At 39.7% G+C, this 24,033-nt stretch overlaps 1 protein-coding gene across 3 annotated transcripts in view; it reads right to left on the bottom strand.

Moving 5' to 3' along the window:
- slit1a (slit homolog 1a (Drosophila)) overlaps positions 1 to 24,033 on the bottom strand; it is a 298,698-nt gene that overhangs the window by 237,500 nt on the left and 37,165 nt on the right. For all 3 annotated transcript variants that reach the window (XM_061947175.1, XM_061947254.1, XM_061947335.2), the window contains exons 4-5: positions 19,304 to 19,375; positions 17,922 to 17,993 (exon numbers count right to left, since the gene is read on the bottom strand). In XM_061947175.1, coding sequence (XP_061803159.1) covers positions 17,922 to 17,993; positions 19,304 to 19,375 — 144 coding nt within the window. The remainder of the gene's footprint in view (positions 1 to 17,921; positions 17,994 to 19,303; positions 19,376 to 24,033) is intronic.

Here is a 24,033-nt window from a genome sequence, read left to right as displayed (position 1 = left end):
CTGCACCCTATTAAAGCTGTGATGAATGGCCGGTGTTTATTCAGATAACTGCATTACTGAGCAGCGCACATGTTAAGCGCAACTTCCAAGTTGGAAAGCAGAACATACTTTTTGTGTTTCTTTTGGCAAAACGTATTCTATTTTTTTTTAAATTTTTAAATGATGCATGTTTCTTGTGAGCACCTTGTGTCTACACTAAGCCGGATAACCCCTTGAAGGGGAACATTATCACATTTTCAGAAGGGTTAAAACCATTAAAAATCAGTTCCCAGTGGCTTATTTTATTTTTCAAAGTTTTTTTCAAAATTTTAGCCATCACGCAATATCCCTTAAAAAAAGCTTCAAAGTGCCTGATTTTAACCATCGTTATATACACACGTCCATTTTGCTGTGACGTCACATAGTGATGCCAACACAAACAAACATGGCGGATAGAACAGCAAGTTTATAGCGACATTAGCTCGGATTCAGACTCGGATTTCAGCGGCTTAAGCGATTCAACAGATTACGCATGTATTGAAACGGATGGTTGTAGTGTGGAGGCAGGTAGCGAAAACGAAATTGAAGAAGAAACTGAAGCTATTGAGCCATATCGGTTTGAACCGTATGCAAGCGAAACCGACGAAAACGACACGACAGCCAGCGACACGGGAGAAAGCGAGGACGAATTCGGCGATCACCTTCTAACCAACGATTGGTATGTGTTTGTTTGGCATTAAAGGAAACTAACAACTATGAACTAGGTTTACAGCATATGAAATACATTTGGCAACAACATGCATTTTGAGAGTGCAGACAGCCCAGTTTTCATCAATTAATATATTCTGTAGACATACCCTCATCCGCACTCTTTTCCTGGGGGTCTGGCGGCAGATTTCTTTGACTTTATCGTTGGAAATGCATCTGCTTTGAGTGTCGCAGGATATCCACACATTCTTGCCATCTCTGTCGTAGCATAGCTTTCGTCGGTAAAGTATGCGGAACAAACGTCCAATTTCTTGCCACTTTTGCATCTTTGGGCCACTGGTGCAACTTGAATGCGTCCCTGTTCGTGTTGTTACACCCTCCGACAACACACCGACGAGGCATGATATCTCCAAGGTACGGAAAACAGTCGAAAAAACGGAAAATAACAGAGCTGATTTGACTCGGTGTTTGTAATGTGTTTAAAAAAATGGCGGATTGCTTCCTTTCTATTATTCGCTCCGAGAGCGAATAATAGAAAGGCGTTTAATTCGCCAAAATTCACCCATTTAGAGTTCGGAAATCGGTTAAAAAAATACATGGTCTTTTTTCTGCAACATCAAGGTATATATTGACGCTTACATAGGTCTGGTGATAATGTTCCCCTTTAAACGAATAATTATTTAGCCTAAGCCTCGTTTCAGCCACACTAAACTATCGTTTAAGGCCCCCCTCCTCGGACAATTTTAATGGGTAAGTGCACCGTCTATTTCTTGAATCTCCGGCTGTTAGCTCTGTATGGACTCATTGATCGTTTACAAACTGAGTTCGGAGAGGAAGTGACGCTAGAAAGACCTCGCCCCACACAGGAAGTGACATCAGAAAGAACGCGCCACAGCCAGCTTCATAACAACCCGTTCGGTAACTCGGCGGCAACCACTAGAAAGATGGAGGTGAGTCATCAAGACATGCCAGTGTTTCTCCTTCTTTTGGAAATCACACATCACTACCTTAAGAGAATTGCTGCCAATAACTAGCCAATTTCACGAGATGGCAACTGACGCGATTCGCTATCTGGCAACTAATGTGCCAATTGCTAGTTGACAACTAGTGCACCAGTCACTAGCTGACAACAAGGACTTGTATTGCTATTTCACAACTAGAGCGTTAATCGAAAGCTGACAACTAGCACACTAATCACTAGCAAGAACTAGTGCACTAATCGCTAGCTGGCAACTAGAGTGCTGATCACCAGCTGAAAACTATCGCGCTGATTGCTGACAACTAGAGTGATACTAGATAGCTGGCAACTAGCACACCAATCGTTGGCTGACAACTGGAGCGTGAATCGTTAACTGACAACTAGAAGCTAATCGCTAGCTATAAAAAATAATACAATAATAATAATACAATTATTTATTCATGTTATATTATATTTATTCACATTCAACTACATTACAGTGTGCATTTAAAGACATTTGCATTTGTAGAAAAATTGCAGGGGGGAAATGAAAAATCTGTATTTTAAAAAAATTACTACAAATTTCACGGCCCCCATTGCAGCACCTCAGTGGACGCCCTCCGGGTCGCAGACCCCTGTTGAAGACCTCTGATCTAAGCGAAAGCGCTGTATTTTTTTTAAGAATCTGTTAGAAAGATGGTCTCTTCCAAGTTTTTTTAACTGAACTCGCGGGCCGGTCTGTTGTCATAACCGGGCCAGATTTGGCCCCAGGCTGCCAGTTGAATAGCCCTGCAGCAGGGCTTACTAAGAACACTTTTCACCTAAATTCCAACATCAAGGCTACATTTTGGCCAACCCGTTTCCAATACACGATTGTGTGACCTCCAAGACTTCATAAAAAGTCTTGAAAAAGAGCATATTATGGGATCTCATAGGATGTTCAAATTGCTTTTATAATGGTAACAATTTGACTCTAAACCAGATTTAATCACGGTACATTATTTCTAATGGTAGAATTGTTTTTTAAAGCAGAATAAAATTGTTGCCTCGCATCATTTCTGCACTCAAAACTTAGTTTGCACCACATGTAGGTGTTGTTTCTGGCCAGGTTTGTAGCATTCCACTAACCCCTTACTACCGAGAAGTGTGTGTGTGTTCTTGTTCTTGTATGTGTACCCTTCTTGAGACATCAACAAGGAAAAGTAGCTTCCATATGAGGACCTGTGAACAAGTTAGGACCCAAATCATGGTCCCAATACGGAAAACCATTGCATCTAATAGAGAATGTCTCATTTGCACCCGTGGTGGTGAAATCTATCAAAATTAGGGTGGTCCCAAAAAGGAGGGATTTTTCAAATTGACTGTGTGTCGGTTTTAAAAGTGTTCCCCCTCTGGTCAACATTTGAAATAACAAGTGTGTGTGAAAATTTGAAGTGCTCCCCCTCTGGTCAACATATGTGATAACAAGTGTGTGTAAGTAATTGAAATGCACCCCCTTTGGCCAAAATGTATTTAAAAAAATTAAATATGTATATAGACACATACTGTAATAACTTGAAGTAAATAATGGAGGTAAAAAACAATTACAAACAAAAAATTCACAAAAAAATAAATAACTAAAAACAGTCTTTTTCTCACAACGTGTTGACTTTTTTTTCATAAAATTGGGAACAATTTCTCATATTCTTTCTGTTTTGTAGTATTGCAATATGTTCTCGTAAAATTATTACTTTTTCTCATGTAAAATTAGTACTTTTTAATGCAAAATGTTGACATTTGTCATAAAATTATGACTTTTATCACAATATTGCCAATTTTGTTCCTGTAAAATAGTGACATTTTTTTGAGTAAAATTATGACTTTTGTCATAATTTTGCCGAGTAAAATTCTGATAATTATTATAATATTGACAACGTTTTTAAGTTTTCTTATAAAATTGTGACTTTTGGCGAGTAAAATTACGACTCTTTTCATAAAATTGCCAACATTTGAAGCTTTTCTTGTAAAATTGCAACGTTTATTGAGTACAATTCCAACTTTTATCACAATATTGCACAAATGTTCAGTTTTTCTTGTAAAATGTTGACTTGGGTTGAGTAAAATTACGACTTTTATTATAATACTGCCAAAATTCTAAGTTTTTCTTGTGAAACTGTGACATTTTACTTGTGAAATTCCAACTAATTTTTACCAACAAGCTTTTTTTAATATTTGTACAGTATGTATATATTATTAATGTTGTAAATACAAATCTTTATATATCTAGAAAGGGTGGTCCTAAAGAGGTAGGCATTTTTCGGAGGTCTTAAGAAGGTACCAAATACAAGAGTTTGTGTGTGTGTGTGTGTGTGTGTGTGTGTGTGTGTGTGTGTGTGTGTGTGTGTGTGTGTGTGTGTGTGTGTGTGTGTGTGTGTGTGTGTGTGTGTGCGTGTGTGTGTGTGTGTGTGTGTGTGAGTGTGTGTGAGTGTCAGTTCCAATCTGGACCAAGGGATGCCAACAGTCGGAGCTGTCAGCAGTGGCACAGAGAGGAGGACAAGCAGACCCTCCCTCAGCAGCCTCAGTGAGTGAAATTCCTGTGTGAGTATACTCATGACGGATCTGGACCACACTGTGATGTCTTATTCATGCGTGTATCAATTCATAATGACCGGATCGCTCCCTCAATGCTGCAAAAAGTGCATATTCCACTCACACATGATTGTCAGTTGATTTGTAGACTGCATCATAAGGGCTGGGATTTATGTGCAAAAAAAAACAGAACAGTGGTTAGCAGACGCTGGACACACAAACAGCATTGATGTCCTTGTGCTTTAGTGTGAATATTCAATAAGCCACCAGTTTAATTATTCATGAGGACGGACACAGAATCGTCAGTAAATATAAACACTGCTGTTGCTTTCTTCTTCCTCTGTTTACCCTTTCTCCTCTCCCGCTCCCCTTGTGCTGAGGCTGTGAATACTTCAAATGAGAGTTTTTATTTATTTTTTTAAATTATCTTCTTTTGGCTTCCGTTCTCCTCACATGGTTTGGTCTGCGTTTCTCTCTCACTCACACACACTCACGCACAGGGCCCGCACTCGTAAAAAAAAGCAGCGACAAGCAGTAAAAGCCACTTTTACCAGCTGACAAGGACAGGGGCAGGAAGCGGTGCAGGGGCGAGACGTTAATACCTGACTCGGATCGTTTGGTTGGCCACCAGGTCAGGAATTTCATGCTGCTGCAAAAACTCAAACCCTTAAATTGATTGTTCACCCACAATTGCCTAAAGCTTGTATACAATGTGGGTGCAAAATAGTGTTGTCCCAAAATTATTGCGATACTTTACGGTACTTTTCTAAATAAAGGGGATCCACAAAAAATTGCATTATTGGCTTTATTTTAACTAAAAATTTTACGGTACATTGAACATACGTTTCTTATTGCAAGTTTGTCCTTAAATAAAATATTGAACATACAAGATAACTTGTCTTTTAGTAGTAAGTAAGCAAACAAAGGCTCCTAATTAGTCTGCTGACATATGCAGTAACATATTGTGTCATTTATCAATCTATTATTTTGTCAAAATGATTAAGGACAAGTGGTAAAAAATAAATTATTAATCTACAAATTCATTTACTGTTAAAATCTGCTTATTTTCTCTTTTAACATATTTTATCTACACTTCTGTTAAAATGTAATACTAATTTATTCTTCTGTTGTTTGATACTTGGATACCACAAAATTTGGGTATCAATCCGATACCAAGTTGTTACAGGATCATACATTGGTCATATTCAAAGTCCTCATGTGTCCAGGGACATATTTCCTGAGTTTATAAACATAATATAAATAAATAAAAAAACGAAAGAAGGTTTTGTGATGCCAAAAAAAATTGATGTAATCATAGTAGTATTGACTAGATACGCTCCTGTATTTGGTATCATTACAGTGGATGTTAGGTGTATATCCACCAACGGCGTTTGTTTACATTGTGACGCCGGTGAGCTACGGTGTGTAGTGAAGCATGTTTAGCTATTCCTCGTCCTGCAGGGATGATACTTGTAAGAAACATACTTTATTTGTCGCCATGGAGGAGAGGATTAGTGATTTAGAAGTAGCTAAAACACTGCCGACTGCGGCTGGACTTTAGCCGCTAGCTAGCTAGCCATGTTTTAAAGCACCTCTTCCGGTGGGCGTTTCAGTGTTATAACTTCACCTTTATCGTTAGTTTTTAAGCCAAAATGTGTCCGTTCTCCCTTTTCTGTCTACACACCTTGTCTGCTTGTAAGTACTCTGTGATTGTACGCTGCCGAACAAGCTTGTCTGCTCGTAAACCAGCAATGACACGATGACGGGGGTGCGGGGGGGTGGTGGACCGGTACTTTTCAGAGGCGGTATAGTACCGAATATGATTCATTAGTATCGCGGTACTATACTAATGCCGGTATACCGTACAAAGCATCAAGCAGACAAAGAGGTAAGCTGAGAGCGGGCAAGAGATGTCTGCCATGGCTTATGGAGAACCTCCAAGCGATGATACCTTTGCTCAAAGCCTCCACTGAGGCAACCAGAGCCCAAATCAGTCTGATGCAATTAATTCTAGGATGGAAATTGGCCTTCCGGCTTAAATGAAAGACCGCATGTTCCTATGCATTGACAGTTTGTGAGGTGGAGATTTTAATCGAGAGGGGCCCAAAAAGCGATTAAGGAAGACACGGCTGCTACGGAGAATGTGAGTAAAGTTGGGGCCCAAACGGTCTTCAGAGAGAGTCGGCACACGGAGGCCAGGTCGTTCATCAGCAGGGACAAAAGGGACAAGGAAATGATAAGACGAGTTTGGACCATTAACGCTCATAGGCAGGAATAGCAACAAGCACAGTCATTTAATTCTTGTGGTCGTTATACAGTATGTCAAAAGTCACACATCACATATTACACATGGTAAATGGGTTATACTTGTATAGCGATTTTCTACCTTCAAGGTACTTAAAGCGCTTTGACACTATTTCCACATTCACCCATTCACACAATGATGGCGGGAGCTGCCATGCAAGGCCCTAACCACGATCCATCAGGAGCAAGGGTGAAGTGTCTTGCTCAAGGACACAACAGACATGACGAGGTTGGTAGAAGGTGGATATCGAACCAGGAACCCTCAGGTTGCTGGCACGGCCACTCTACCAACTGCGCCACGCCGTCCCCGCGTGGCGCAGTTCTAATCTTTAAGATTAGAAATTCTACTTGGATGTACTATGCTGAAGTACATCCAAGTAGAATGTAGGAAGTAGTAGAGCTTAGGTCATCCAACCACTTCTATACATCACAACAATCACAAACACAGGTGTTTACTTCATGTGATCAATTAGTATGAGCTAGGGACATCAGGACCACTGGCAAAAGCTTGGAGTGAGAATCAGAATCAGAAGTACTTTATAAATCCCAGAGGGGAAATTACGATTTTCAGCACAATCCCATTCAAGAACAGGCGGAAAAATATGGCGTCACATTAGCGCCAAAAATCCGAGTGCATAAAAACTGTTATCGCGCGCTGATTCTCCACTTCGTGCGCGCGCGACACCCTTTTGCGCATGCGTGGTGCCTTTTTGCGCTTGCGCGGTGCCTTTCTGCGCGTGCGCCGTCTCGGTCTGTGCGCTGTCATGTTTTGTTTTGGCACTTTGGGGGCGGGTATGCTTAGACTGCCCCTTCTTTCTGATTGGTCAGGCGAAAAATGCTCAGAGCCAATCAGAAGTATAGCAGGGCGGGTCATCATCAATATGTATCAAGATTTACGGAGGAAGAAGTGGATAAAAACATGTCGCGCGCTGATGAAGGTTATTTCATACCACATAAACACAATACAGGGTAATACAAAATGTGACCCAAATAAATAATAAGACAACAAACACCATAATCACATCTTTCAGCCAGAACTGGTCCACCAGCAATAACATCCAACCATAACATTATTTTATATTTTCACTTCTTCTTGAACATTTGTTTTCTAATTTATGGAATTTCTTTTGATTCAGCCATAAAATTAATGAAATATTCTTTGAATTTTGTTTTTAAAATGTTAAAAATAGCTTTTTAATAATGTTTTCTGAAACAGTTTAAAATAATCAGAGAACTGACTAACACTGACCCTACACAACTATGTTGCACAATTAAGTCATTTTTTTTTAAAGCAAAAGAGGTCATTTCAACAGGTACAGCATCCTATGTCATATCTACATGTAATAAGATTTGTAACAAGGCAAACCGTCTGTAAATTGGTCGAAAATCGAGCAAGTTATGGTGATTTAATTAGTACATGTACCATTGACATCAATGTAATGATTGAGGCTAGATGTCCTAGGTAAGATGGCTACAACGTTGCTACGCTGGAGAATGATTGGTCATATGAAAAATGCTCAGAGCCAATCAGAAAGGAGGTGCCGTCTAAGCATACCCGCCCCCAAAGTGCCAAAAAGAAACATGACAGCGCGAGGAGAGATCCCAGGAGTACACAGAGAGCGCACAGACCGAGACGGCGCACGCGCAGAAAGGCACCACGCGCGCGCAGAAAGGCACCGCGCGCGCGCAGAAAGGCACCGCGCGCGCGCAGAAAGGCACCGCGCGCGCGCAGAAAGGCACCGCGCGCGCAGAAAGGCGCCACGCACGCGCAAAAGGGTGTCGCGCGCGCGCACGAAGTGGAGAATCAGCGCGCAATAACAGTTTTTATGCGCTCGGATTTTTGGCACTAATGTGACGCCATAGAAAAAACACACTCCAACCTCTGCAGGCAAACCCAATCTGACCTTCTCCAAACTCCCAAAATGCAAGCGCTCATCTGCCCAAAGAGCCAGCGCCCCCGCTGTTATCATGTGATCCATGACCTGAGGCTGATAGATCTGATAGTCCGATTAGAGTTAGTAATCCTCATCTTAGCGTCCATATTTTGACATCTCGAAAACAATAGCTGAAAACAATATCCTGCAACTTCATGCTTTCGGGCATAACAAGGTGAGAGACGGATGTCTAACTGTGGTAATGATGCACTTGTGCATGTACTTATTCTGGATTTCTTTCCTCCAAACAAAGCCTTCTTCATCATCCCCCAAGCAAATCCGCAAACAGAAACACAATCTCCCACCGAACACAACACCAACACATACACTATGAAGTAATCTTAAAAGCCAGAAATAACATATTCCCCCACGGGCAACCCCCCGCACAAACACTAGCACACAGATGTAATCATAGTGTGTTTGTTGGTGTCTAATTAGTCTTATTTACATTTTCTAGTGTGTGAGTTGAAGTTCTGCGTGTATCAATATAGCCGTCGTCAAGGAAAATGATCCTAAGGACTGTTATGATGACACGCCCTCTTGAATTCTTTTACCAAGATGTTCTCATCTTTTCATTTTGTGCAGGTATATTTCCCTCCTTTATAGCTACGGGGGAGAAACCTCACCTTTCCCATCTCCTCACCTCCCAGTGTAATGCCACACATTTGCCATTAATGAAAGCAACAACCCCCTCCAAACAAGGTAGTGTTGTGGCAACAGCAAGCAACAACCTTCACCTCATTCCTCCCCCCAGCACCCATCCTGACCTCAAACCAGATGTTGCTCTCCCCCCCAGGGGACCGTCTCTTTCGGCTATCTGTTCTCCGCTACGCCAAATCCTCTCACCTTTTCCCTGTCGTCCCACGGTCCTTCCTTCCTCCGGCTCTCCCACTGCGAGGAGGCACTAATTACAGACATGGATGAGTAGATTACAGCTGTGTAGTGTAGTGGAAGTGGAATGAGGAGAATTTGACAAGTGGCTGGGGGGGGATAACAGGTTGTTAACACTGATGAATGCAACTCTATTTTCACTGGTATTGTTCACTGATGTTCCACGCCACACCTCTCACCTTCGTGTTGCCTTTTCCCGTTGCGTCTCTCCATCTGCCATCCATCACTGACAACTTTTAACGATCTCTAATTATCTCTAATCAATTCCAATTATCTCTGCTTTGCCCCACATGCATCAGTGTCTGCTATCTCTCAGGCCTGGGAAGAGACGGCAGGGGTGCAGGTAAAGAGGTCAAGGAACACAAACCTACAGTACAATACGAGAAATAGACTATATAGACTAAATTGGGTTTGTAGTTAGAGAATGTCCAAGTACATGTTGAAATTTCCATCAACGAACCGCAGCTCCAAAGTGCTGGTAGCACTCGTGCAGCACCAAACCTTAACACACAACCACGACCATGCTCGACTGTACTTGCTTGTGTCAGCAGTTGTTTAGACAACGCTGGATCAGTAGGCGGTATTAAAGGGGACCTATGAGGATTTTAATCTACTTTTAAAACACATCCTATATATATATATATATATATATATATATATATATATATATATATATATATGGGTGGCTATTTTGAAGAAACTCGAATATAAAACCTGTTTTCAGTTATTTCACCTTTTTGGAACACCCAACTGCGCCCAAGACCCAACCTCCGGGCTGATGATTTTAGGTTGTCCTGAAGAATTTGGAGGTAATCCTCCTTTTTCATTGTCCCATTTACTCTCTGTAAAGCACCAGTTCCATTGACAGCAAAACAGGCCCAGAGCATAATACTATCACCACCATGCTTGACGGTAGGCCTGGCGTTCCTGGGATTAAAAGCCTCACCTTTTCTCCTCCAAACATATTGCTGGGTATTGTGGTCAAACAGCTCAACTTTTGTTTCATCTGACATCACATGGACAAAGATGAGACCTTCTGGAAGAAAGTTCTGTGGTCAGATGAAACAAAAATTGAGCTGTTTGGGTCTCGGCCGCAGTTGGGTGTTCCAACAGAACAATGACCCCAAACACACGTCAAAAGTGTTAAAGGAATGGCTAAATTGAGCTACAATTAAGGTTTTAGAATGGCCTTCCGAAAGTCCTGACTTAACATGACGTGTGGACAATGCTGAAGAAACAAGTCCTTGTCAGAAAAACAACACATTTAGCTGAACTGCATCAATTTTGTCAAGAGGAGTGGTCAATAATTCAACCAGAAGCTTGTGCCTTATTGCAGTGGAACTTGCCCAGGGACATGTAACCGAATATTAACATTGCTATATGTATACTTTTGATACAGCAGATTTGGTCACATTTTCAGTAGACCCATAATAAATTCATAAAAGAACCAAACTTCATGAATGTTTTTTGGGACCAACAAGTATGTGCTCCACTCACTCTATCCCAAAAAAATAAGAGTTGTAGAAATTATTGGAAACTCAAGACAGACATGACATTATGTTCTTTACAAGTGTATGTAAACTTCTGACCACGACTGTATATACACACACACACACACACACACACATATACTGTGTATGAATATATATATATATATTATTATTCTTTTTCGCACACACAAATAAAAAATAAAAAATAAAAATAAAAATAAAATATATATATATATATATATATATATATATATACATACACACACACACACACACACACTAAAGTCTCTTTAAAAAGTGTCTACATTGATTCTTATGGGGAACTCAGCTTCACTATACAAACTTTTTGGTTTAAAAATCATGTTAAAGAACCAATTAAGTTCGTAAATCGACATTCCATTGTATAGCATACATTTTGCACAACAGTCATTATATAAACCGCTTTTGATTATGTCTGCAACATGTTCGATTGTGGAGGAGTTCCCAGATTGAAAATGAAACCACGCGCCACCCTCTCCTAAAGTATCAGCATTTATCTATTCAAAATGTACACCATTTAAATATATATCTTGAAGTCGTCGCCGCTATTTCTTTCCAGACAAGGTCGAAAATAAACCTCAACAACATTATACATACTCACCCGGTCACAACATTAAGTACACCTGCACACTCTCGGATCGATTTAAAGTGTGCATAAAAAATGCTGCTCTACCTGAGAGCTTGACCTAATGTTTAAAATAGTGCTTTCACCTTATGATAACATCACATCGTAGCACGACTGTGAAACTGTGTGCAAGCTCACATCAAAATACATGAACCTTATAACTTGGCGCTTTGGCATTGTTTAACACAAGTATCTAACATTGTAACATCTATAAGTCAGAAATGACCATATTTATCATAGGTCCCTTTAAACTTCATACTGCTATATGAACAGTGCATTGACTACTTTAACATATATCAATGTCTATCCAAGTTTATGTTCTTTATTATTGTTTCCTGAGAATATATAGATGGTTGCTGAAATGTGAGGGGTGTATTTACTTTTGTGAGATACTGCATCTTAACAGATTTTTGAATCAAGGGTTAGACAACTGTTCCTCAGCACACAAAGCAAACTTTACAACAGCATGCATGGTTGGATGAGTTTGGTGTGGATGAACTGGTGAGTCGTGATTAAGGTTGGGCATTGTTTGAATTTGGATAGTTCCAGTTCCAATCCCGGTTCCTTGTTTCAATACACAACAATTCTCGATTTCGATTATTTTAAGATGGAGAGTACACATATGCTGTTGTTTATATGTTAGAGATAGGGAAGTTCCAATCAGGGTTTTATGTTGTCGATACCAATCATACATGAGGGAAACTGGCCGATACTGGTTACATGTTTTAACTGTACTTATTTGTTTTTTATGTTGAGTGCTAATGGCAGTTTAACAATAGCATCACAATATTTAAACTAGCCCCTGTTTCAATTATTACATACAATTTTTTAGCAAAACAGAGTCAATAGTACATAACTAAACAAAACTATTATTTATTGAAATCGCTTGGTTATGGCCCTCAAAATCCTCTTGTGTCGAGGGAAATATTTCCTTTTTAAACATTAACAGAAATGAAAAATTCTGGTAAAACAAAATTATCGACCTAATCATATAGTGATACTACCCTTGGTATCAACACTGTCGATTTATGGCTCGAGCTGTCTTCCTTTAACGCGTCGGCCTGAGAGTGGTCGCTAAACACCAACAGAACAGCACAACAGTTGTTATATTATCTTTTCTTTAAGTTGTATTAATCTACTTGTTAATTACCTGTTAACTGTTTACTTTCGGTTGTAGCATGCTTCCATCTACACTTCTTAAACTTTACTAAGCACTTATTTCTTCTGTTGTTTTAAGCTGGTTTAGCGGTTAGCTTAGCTATAAGCTTAACTGCTCCTGCTTGCTCTTCCTCTGTGTGTAACATGTTCAGCATGGTCTTCCAGTCTTCCACTGATAATACAACTTAAAAACTGTAGTTTGTTTGAGCATCGAAAATAGGAATCGATATTAAAACATTTGGACTATTCCGGTTCCCACTGATGCCCAATGCCCAAAACTAGAGTGAAGAGTGAAGCCTGCAAATGGTGGAAACCAAATGTTTTCTTTAATGTTCGCTTCTTGTGGGTCCAATAGCCATGTGCCTTATTCACTCATATGTTGTTTTCTTAAATATTCCCTACCTTTCCTGAGGTGAAAAGTCCCCAATTCCCTGCCAACCAACAGTTCATTGACACAAAGATCGGACACAGCGAGTCTTTCTGTCAAAATTATGTCAAAAATTGTGTTGCAACTCCCAAAAGCTTCGGAACAAGAAGAATACGGGGTGTAATGGAGGCAAAGAGGAAAAGCATAAAAGGGTCTAAATGAAGAGAACCATCTGTGTAAGTGCACCACCTTTTATGATAATCTCCCTTGTAAGGATCATAAAGGTAGACCTTAACAATTCCAGCCAAGCACTTTGAGCAAGTGCGAAGGCGCACGTTTAACTTATATTATCATACCCTGGTTGTCAGTCTTCCTCACAAAGGCGCAAACGAAATAGCAGCAAACGTCTTCCTCTGGGAACTGAGAACCTTTTAAGTCCATTAAAACTGCTGGCAAGAGCAAGGCAAGCTGTAACCCAACCGCATCAGACTGGAACCAGAACCCACAGTGTGGCCCAGACACATCAGGAGTTAAGAAACACATTAAGAAAAAGCTTTGTCTTTTCCCCGCTGTTCTTAAAAAGTCTTGCACAAATCAATCTGCTACAGGCGCCATATTTGCCAATCCAACCATGCTGGTTTGCTCATTTGTTTTAACTGCTTAGGTATATACAATACACCTGAAAAGTATCATGGTCTATTATGGCTCTGTTTAACTCAGTCCCAAGGATGAAGAACAAATGAATGTATACACACATTGTGGATCGATTTAGCCAACGTGACCAAGGTCTCATTGTGCAGGATGTGCAGCGCAAAGTTTCGAATAATGAGCGTGAAGTCAGATTGGATGAAACAGGGGAGCTGTGTTAGTACAATTCCCTGGCTGTTGGCAAAGCCGCTTGCCCCAGATGGACTAATCACGCTCTTTCAAGGCCGAGCGCTGGTCTGGAAGGCCTCGCTTTGCTCGGTGTCTATTCCAGCTAGACAGTCTAGCCAGTGAGAAAGTCCCAAGCAGAGCTGCCCTGTCCCAAAGGACGACAGGATTTATCCCGAAGCCCTAAAGGATGGATGACTTTAGAATAATGACAGGTGACGGGTGGAGATAGTTACAATGAAGCAACAGATAGGTTCAAGATGGTGTTCGACTTCAAACGAGGGTCTGAGGTCGGGATCATAAGCCAACAATCGTTTTTCCATGTCCCACTGTTTCATTATTCCCAGATGCTGCAGGTAACTAGGATACTATGAGCTGGAAGGGTCAGCAAGCGACTGATTAGCCCAAATAATAAAAATCTGGACAAAAGAACGTTGGGGCTTGTTAGAGATGAGAATAAAAGTTTAGCTTTACTGTGGGACAGTTTCGCCATACGGGATGCTTGTGTATGTCCATGGGAGGGTGTGCATGCATGGGTTCTGCACCTTTCCGAAAAAAAATGAAAGATTTTTGCTTAGAATTGAGACCACGATTATCTGGGAGGACTTGAATTAAAAAAATAATCACATATTTATTTTTTTATTAAGGCTGGGTACTACTCCTTATTACCTGGTGCGGTCTTAACACTTCCAATGGAGGATAGTTGGCAGGGGGGTACATTTATTTTTATTAAAAACGGACCGAAAGATAATTAGTACACTAACAGAACATTTGTGCACTTAATAAAAACATGTCAAATATTTATGTGAGCAGTGTATGAACTACAGCACAGCGCTTGAGTCAGCTTGTTAAGCAAAATCGAGAGAATCAATTGCATGTTTTTTGTTTTAATACTTTTTTCAATTAGCCCTAATAGGTTGAGTGGATCCAGATACAGTCTACTATATTTCAAATAATAACACTGGTAAAAGAGAAATCACACGGTTTATTAAGACTGGGTCTGACTCCTCATTGGTTGGTCTTTTTGCCCAAATTTTTGGGAAGTTCTGGAAAAATAGTTGATGACTGACTAGAAATTGATTTGAATAGAAATGGACTCAAAGATTAAAATAGGTTCAGTAAATAGAAATATATTGATGGTAATTATTAATATAGAACCCAAAATCTGTGTTTCGTTGACCTTAAAATAGTCATACTTTGATTATTTTTCTACATTTAAAACACTTCCTTGTAGCCTACCTGTACATAAGATGTAATGGTGGTTCTTTGGCAAAAATGATGCATAGATTTTGTTTTACAGACCATCTTTAAGACACTTTTTGGCTGCCTTTGAAATCAAGCCATTTTCAAAAATGAGTTTGAAGAACTCCGAAACAAGATAGAATACAAATATCAACACAAAAGTGCGCGTTCTTCGACTCTGCTCTCTTGGTCTGGAGTGCTTGCCACTTTACTTGTTGTCTTTTGTAAAACCCTGCACTCTTCCGACCCTTCTTGATCGCATCTCAAGGTACTCTGAAGAGACTGTTATCATTTTCGCGATTTCAACGATTCGCAAGCATAGGGCAATTTTCTTCGAGGAAGGCTAAATGGCGCCTAGTACCCAGTGAGAACAGACGCTGGCTTTCCCACCAGGAATATTTAATGAGCCGGCCGGGAGCCAACCCAAGCAATGGGCTGTCCTAAGCCTCATTTGCATAATTTATTGCAAAGGACGCTGTAGGAGAGATACAAACGTGAGTTTAAAAATGATAAGTATGATTAGAACTGCCAATTAACATTATTCTTTTGATTCTTGGTCGTTTTTCTTTAAATCAATTTTGTTCTGCATTGTTAAATGTTAGAGTATCAAATTTGATCACAAGAATTGAGGGTTGTGATATTTATTAACGAACCATATGTAGTGACTGGTTCATTAACGTAAAAGGAGGAAATTGGGATGTTGCAGTGATTTATATTAGCTTGACATGACAATGAAGGAATATTTACATTTACATCTCGCTTTGTAAACCAAGGCGGAAAAAGTGGCAACTTTACACACACACAGACGAGGTGAGTAAATGACTGAGGCTGTGTACAGTGGACAAATCACACTGACAAATCAAAATCAGTGATTTATTTTAGTGTCACAGTAAAAAAACACATAACAAATTCCAGTCTAAATTTCCGGCTAGGAACTCGGAAATCCCAGCATCAGCTGACTAGCAGCACCTGTCACTGCTTGCCGAGTACAGTAACTGCTGTTTTAATTTTAATTTCCCCTCGGGGATTAATAAAGTATTTCTGATTCTGATTCTGATTCTTTCACCTCAGAGTCTCCAAGACACAAAGTTTTCAGTATAACATTGGAAAAAGTTGCTAGATTTGTTGCTAGTAGCGGTTCACAAAAAAACGTCGCCAACAGGATTGGAAAGTCGCGAGCTTTAGCAACAAAGTCGCCAAGTTGGCAACACTGACAAATAAGCAGGTACCATCCGGTTAGAAAAGTCGTTTTCGCATAATAGAGTCCCTTATTTTCCCCCCCTACATGTAAAACAATTCCTTGTGGTCTACATAACATGTACGGTAATGGTGGTTCTTTGGTCAAAATGTTGCATAGTTTAGTTTTTTTACATATCATCTTCAAGCCGTTTTCTGATTGTCTCTACAGAATGCGCCATTTTATGGGCTGTCTTATTTACGTGCCAAAGCCCTCCTCCGGGCCAAGCCCACTTCGACTGCATCTTCACCCCAGACTGCGTCTCCACCCCGTCAGCCGTGTTGTAGTTTTAAGCACTTCCTTACCGAGTCTACTGAGAGATATAAGTTACAACTATACACTACTTTTGATCAGAAATGGCAACAGTGGAGTATTTTAGCATGCATGTGCATGTACAAGCCAGTCTGCCCCACAACATATTAGTGTTGTCCCAATACCAATATTTTGGTACCGGTACCAAAATTATTTCGATACTTTTCGGTACTTTTCTAAATAAAAAGGACAACAAAAAAATTGCATTATTGGCTTTATTTTAACAAAAAAACTTACGGTACATTAAACATATGTTTCTTATTGCAAGTTTGTCCTTAAATAAAATAGTGAACATACAAGACAACTTGTATTTTACTAGTAAGTAACTAATTTAGCTGCTGACATATGCAGCAACATAGTGTCATTTTCCATTCTATTATTTTGTCAAAACTATCAAGGACAAGTGGTAGAAAATGAATTATTAATCTACTTGTTCATTACATTTATCTGCTTACTTTCTCTTTTAACATGTTCTATCTACACTTATGTTAAAATGTAATAATCACTTATTCTTCTGTTGTTTGGATGCTTTACATTAGTTTTGGATGATACCACAAATTTGGGTATCAATCCGATACGAAAGTCGTTACAGGATCATACATTGGTCATATTCAAAGTCCTCATGTGTCCAGGGACATATTTCCTGAGTTTATAAACATTATATACATTTTTAAAAAACGAAAGATGTTGTGAGGCCAAAAAATATTGACGTAATCATAGTAGTATCGGCTAGATACGCTACTGTACTTGGTATCATTACAGTGGATGCTAGGTGTAGATCAATCGTACCGAATATGATTCATTAGTATTGCGGTACTATACTAATACCGGTATACCATACAACCCTACAACATATAAATATGTCACTGAAGTCTCAAATTCCAAACGGCACGTGTTTTATTAATATCGCCGCCAAGGTTTAAATTCGAATCTCCAGGGTTTATGGGGATCCCAAAAACAGGTGTCAACAGGTAAGAAAGGTTGGTTTGGCATAATATAACCCCTTAAAGTCATACACACACCACCTCCTTGTCACCAGTATGCAACAGTGTGATCCTTCTACAAAAACAACACTGGGGATCAATGACAACAAACCTCAGATGAACCTTTGAGTAGGTCAAATGTATGCCTGACCGCCGTCTGTGTTCAAACATGTGCTGTGCGGTGTTGAAATATGACATCATCGAAGGAGCGTGGTCAGTTGAAATAATGCCAAAAAAAGTTGCAGTTACTTACAGTCGAGACAGGCCAGGGTTCTTCTGAAACAGCAACTCAGGAAGCTGCTGCAGTTGATTACGATTCAGTCGCCTGCGGCAGAGAAAGCATATGATCAACCTATGCGTGTGACTGTGTGTGTGTGTGTGTGTGTGTGTGTGTGTGTGTGTGTGTGTGTGTGTGTGTGTGTGTGTGTGTGTGTGTGTGTGTGTGTGTGTGTGTGTGTGTGTGTGTGTGTGCGTGCGTGTCCTTGAGTGAGGCGTGAGGCTGTGAATAATTTCCGCAAGATGCAGTAGAACCAGCGTAGCCACGGGCTATTGTGTTTCAGTCTCCCCAGAATGTCACATAAATATCCAACTGAAAGTTGAGGGAGAATTAAACTGCTAAGTCAGAGACAGCGTTGTAAATTACAGCACTGTGTTGGGTAGGATTACAAGTGCCGTCTTTCCGAGACAAACAATGCACCAAACTGACTTACATCAATTACAAGATGTGAACATGTGTGGAAATTCGATCTGAGTTTTATCAAGGTCTTTCAATACAAAATGTTTCTTAGCTGGAACAATGGTTGGCAAAGACATAACGTCCGAGACTGGCGGCCTTTATGCAAATACACCATTTAAGTCAACGAGGAACAGGCTGTTGCTAATTTGTTGCAAACCACAACTCTCTCTACCCCCCCTAAAAGACTAGAGGCCCGTGGAAGTGAATGCTGTGACACACAAATCTGAAAGACAGGCCTTCGAGACAGATGTTGGGACCTCTGCCACTCACTACCGAGAAGACTGAGGTGCTCATTAACATCGTGTTGCTTACCTGCTGGTAGGTTAGTGCCTTTTGAAAATACTACCCAAACAAGACACCTAATTTCCGCATTGGTCTGGCACGTGAACATTTCTAGTCATTTTTTGGAAATGCAGCACAAGGGAAATGTGAGCCGCCAATGGCCTTGAGCTTGGTAATTGAAATTGTTGATGTGGGTTTCAGATTAAGGGAAAAGTCTTTTATGGGTTCACCACTAATCGAGCTTGGCCCATAAAGTCATCTGCAGCACAGGTTTCCGTGCGGCTCGCGCTATTGATTTGCTAATGTGCCGGTTGAGGTGTGGTTGACCGTGTTTGTCTATGTCTTCTCAGGGACAGTTTACACGCTGTTTGGGAGGACTGGCGAGTGCTGCAGGGTCTGCGGTGAGGGAGACCTCTCCAGCCCGCAGAGTCGCCCACTGAGGGCATTCCTGTGGTGCAAAGGTAACAGGGCTTGCTGTGCTCCCTGCACCATCGGACCACAGTGGAATGACAGGGAAGTGCCTTGATCAAGCCTGGTACTCAGTCACATCACTGTCACTACAGCTGAAGTCTAGAAAATACAATTAAGCGGTTTGATTTCTGCAGGCTAGTACTCACAGTCGCTCGAGCTCCTTCATGTCATCGAAAGCCCCACGCTCGATAACAGCGATCTGATTCTCCATCAGCTGCCTGCAGAGAAAAGTAGTAGAGTATTAGTATTACTCACCCCAAGACTGACAGAAGCTTCTACTGCTTTAACCAAGTATACCAGCCTTGCTTGGTGTGACTTCTGTCCGAGTGTGAAGCATACTTAACCACCTCACAAACACACAGAGGCCAGCGGTGTGTGGACCGGAGGCTGCGTGTGAAATTTTGGCAGGAAAGGCGAAGGATGGCAGCCAAGAAAGCGTTCCAAGGTGGCTCAGAAAGCGCGACTCAGGTTTGGTCTAGTATATCGTTGGAGATGAGATGCGAAGGTGTATGCCGCATGTTAGCAGGTGTGGATAGTGTCAGGGTAGTGAGAGACTTGTGACTCACAAATGCATACCGTAAATCAAGAATATTCAACTAAATCGTTTTGGGGGTCACTTAAAGTTAAAGTACCAATGATTGTCACACACACACTAGGTGTGGTGAAATGTGTCCTCTGCATTTGACCCATCCCCTTGTTCACCCCCTGGGAGGTGAGGGGAACAGTGGGCAGCAGCGGTGCCGCGCCCGGGAATCATTTTGGTGATTTAACCCCCAATTCCAACCCTTGATCCTCAGTGCCAAGCAGGGAGGTAATGGGTCCCATTTGTATAGTCTTTGGTATGACTCGGCCGGGGTTTGAACTCACAACCTACCGATCTCAGAGCGGACACTCTAACCCAGGGGTAGGAAACCTATGGCTCTCGAGCCAGATGTGGCTCTTTTGATGACTGCATCTGGCTCTCAGATAAATCTTAGCTGACATTGCTTAACACGATAAGTAATAAATAATTCCGCTGGTAATCACAGTGTTAAAAATAACGTTAAAAAAATAAAACATTCTCATGCATTTTAATCCATCCATCCGTTTCTACCACACCTTTTCAAGAAGTTGCATTCATGGTATTTATTTATTATTGGTTTGCTTCAGAATAACAATGCTATTAAAAAGAATAAGAGACTTATTATACTCTTAAAAAGGTTGGTCTTACTTAAAAATGCACACATTTAGTTGTATTCAGTGTTAACATTTTTTATATGGCTCTCACAGAAATACATTTTAATATTTGGCATTCATGGCTCTCTCAGCCAAAAAGGTTCCCGACCCCTGCTCTAACCACTAGGCCACATCTTCAGAAAGCGAAGAAATATCTCAGTTTCAAACCAAATGAGCACATAGAGCCCATCGAACGAGCAATTATGCCTGATTTGTGATGGCAACAACAACAAATAACTGACCTAGTTGTTCCAACTGGATAAAAAACTGCACTTAAAAATGTTCAATTGAAGTGACATTTTTGCTAATAGAGATCGAAAGACCATTTTATTTTTGTTTGTTTGCTTATTTAAGATAATTAAAAGTTATTCACCTTTTAATTACAATGGTAAAACATACTATTGATACATTTTCCTTGCCCGGATGTCTGTTCAGACCAGTGATGTCACTGTGGTTTGTGCAGCTCTTCAAGGCACATGGGGCTACAGGCTATATATAAACTTTGATTGACATTGATTAATTGAAATAAAAATGTGAAAAGTTTGAAATGGTTACTTGTAGGGCTGGGCGATATGGACGAAAAAATATGTCTCCATATATTTTTACTTAAACTCGATATTCGTTATATATAACGATATATTTTTTAGTGAAAGTATACATATAAAGATGTTCATTTTTGAGCGATATTCAGTAAAATTGAAGTGAATGACAACTGTACTGTAAACAGTCAGTGGCATTTCTATTACCCAGTTAGTCAAGATGGGTATTAACAGCACAGAAAATAACCTGTTTTAAGTAGTACAGAATTACATAACATAAATAAAATAAAAAAATATTCTTTCTACGTAAAAAACAATAACATAGCTGTGCAAATAATACAAAATGTATCAAACTCAGATAAAAAAATAAATTTGCAAGCAGGCACTTTTTAATTCCCAGTCGACGATGTAATGGACTGTTACACACGTACGGTTCTTGTGCAAAATATTTGATTTGGGCTTACATGGTAAACAATTCAAATGAATGTTTTATCCAGACGGATACATTTGTCCAAATGTGGCCAAGTAGACACATTGTGGGTTTCCTGGACGTTGTCAAAGGAAGAGAATCCCTCTGCCATCTTCCACTAGTTTTTTTAATATATGAATCTTGAAAATTCCCTATTCTTTTCTTCAACTCTCTCGTCGTCATTTGGGATGTCTGTTGTGATTTCCCTTCCTGGTTCTATGACCCGCCCTATCTTGCCTCGAATTGGCCTGTCCCTAACCAATCGTGACTCATCATAGTAAACAACCAACCAATCATAGATGTTATTACACGTGCAAGTACGTCTTGGAAGTAGGAAGGGGTGGGGTTTAGTAGTCCATGGAGGGGGAGAACAAGGAACACAACAAATAAGTGGCGTTTGGTAATTTTAAAGTGAAATAAATTATATCGATACTACGATATTTTCTTAATACATATCTTGTTTAAAAATATATCGATATATCTTACAAATTCTATATATCGCCCAGCCCTAGTTACTTGCATTATTATTATTATTATACACCATATATAAGTCGCACCAGCCGAAAATGCATAATAAAGAAGGAAAAAAACATATATAAGTCGCACTGGAGTATAAGTCGCATTTTTTGGCGAAATGTATTTGATAAAACCCAACACCAAGAATAGACATTTGAAAGGCAATTTAAAATAAATAAAGAATAGTGAACAACAGGCTGAATAAGTGTACATTATATGACGCATAAATAACCAACTGAGAATATGCCTGCTATGTTAACGTAACATATTATGGTAAGAGTCATTAAAATAACTACAACATATAGAACATGCTATACGTTTACCAAACAATCTGTCACTAATCGCTAAATCCGATGAAATCTTATACGTCTAGTCTCTTACGTGAATGAGCTAAATAATATTATTTGATATTTACAGTAATGTGTTAATAATTTCACACATAAGTCGCTCCTGAGTATAAGTCGCACCAAACTATGAAAAAAACTGCGACTTATAGTCCGAAAAATACGGTACTATGATTACATTAGTGCTTAATTGGACAAGAAAATGTCCGGCAAAAATTGTTATGGGCCCGGGCTTATAAGTATTTTCAGTATTTTATCAAATAAAATCAAAAACATGCAGGCACACATTCTAAACCTCCACTGCCAAAACTAATTCCCCCAAAAAGAGTCTTATTGGATGGTCTCGTAATTGCTACAATAACACAAGGTCGGGAAGGAGTCTTTAGGAGAAACAAGAGCGTTCCTTCATGACATGTACAACTGTTCTGTGTTGAAGGCCACCTCTCACGCCTCCTATGAGGCCACCACGCGCTGCAACTCCGCAGTGTGTACTTCCTCCCATCAAATATAAATGCTAATCACTATTTGCGCTCCATAAACATTGAGAGAAAAGTGCAATTCACCACTTATCCCTTTCTCATGAATTTAGATTGGGGGGGAAATATGACTACTTTTGACTTGAAGTCGTGACTCTGAGGCGGTTTTTGATATCTCTCATCTCGTTTCTGCCTTTCGCACGCACATGAAGCATTGATATATACAGAGGGCCGGACAAAAGTGGGTGTTAATCATCTGCGTTGACAGGATGGATGGCAGCTGACTGCAAAGATATACCGATGTTTCTTCTGCGGGATGTCCAGAGGTCAACCCCGCAAAACACGAAGGGCGACTTTTTTCAGTTTGTACGGTAGGAGACGCCATGTATGCATACTGTATCTGTGTGTGTGTGTGGCACGCGTCACAGTACTTTAAATACACATGACACTTTCTGACAAGCCTTACTTTTGTCTCTTGACCCTTCTGGTGACACTGAAGTAAATAACCTCCCATGTGGGGACAGATGACACGGGGACACTCAGCAGTGTGAACGAGGCTCAAAAGACAAGCAAGGGACAAGCGTAATAATGATGCGGCTTGAAAATAGTTGTACTGTACACTGCAAAAAGTCAGTGTTCAAAAAAAAAAAATACATTGGGGGTATTTTACTTGAACTAAGCAAAATTATCTGCCAATAGAACAATACAATTTGGCTTGTCAAGACTTTCCAAAACAAGTAAGTAGTAGCTAACCTCAATGAACCCAAAAATACATTAAAATAAGTATATTCTCACTAATAACAAGTGCACTTTTCTTGATAGAAAAAAATAAATATGAGACCTTTTTTCTTTCAATATGTTGAAAAATATTCTAGTGCCATTATCTTGACATAATGATATGCGCTTGGCATTATATTTCTTGACACCAGCAAACTTATACTAAAAACTAGTTTATTTTTCTATATAATATATATATATATATATATATATATATATATATATATACACACACATGTACATATACACACATAAACATATACGTATATTTATATATATACAAACATTAAATATATATATATATATATATATATATATACACACACATATATATGTATATTTATATATATACATACATTACACACATATATATATATATATATATATATATATATATATATATATATATATATATATATATATATATATACTATACCGTATTTTTCGGATTATAAGTCGCAGTTTTTTTCATAGTTTGTGCGACTTATACTCCGGAGCGACTTATGTGTGAAATTATTAACACATTACCGTAAAATATCA

The sequence above is a fragment of the Nerophis lumbriciformis genome, linkage group LG02 (assembly GCF_033978685.3).
Source record: "Nerophis lumbriciformis linkage group LG02, RoL_Nlum_v2.1, whole genome shotgun sequence".
NCBI classification, from domain to species: domain Eukaryota; kingdom Metazoa; phylum Chordata; class Actinopteri; order Syngnathiformes; family Syngnathidae; genus Nerophis; species Nerophis lumbriciformis.
Note: the sequence above shows the minus strand (reverse complement) of the source record. Positions and strands in the feature narration are given on the sequence as shown.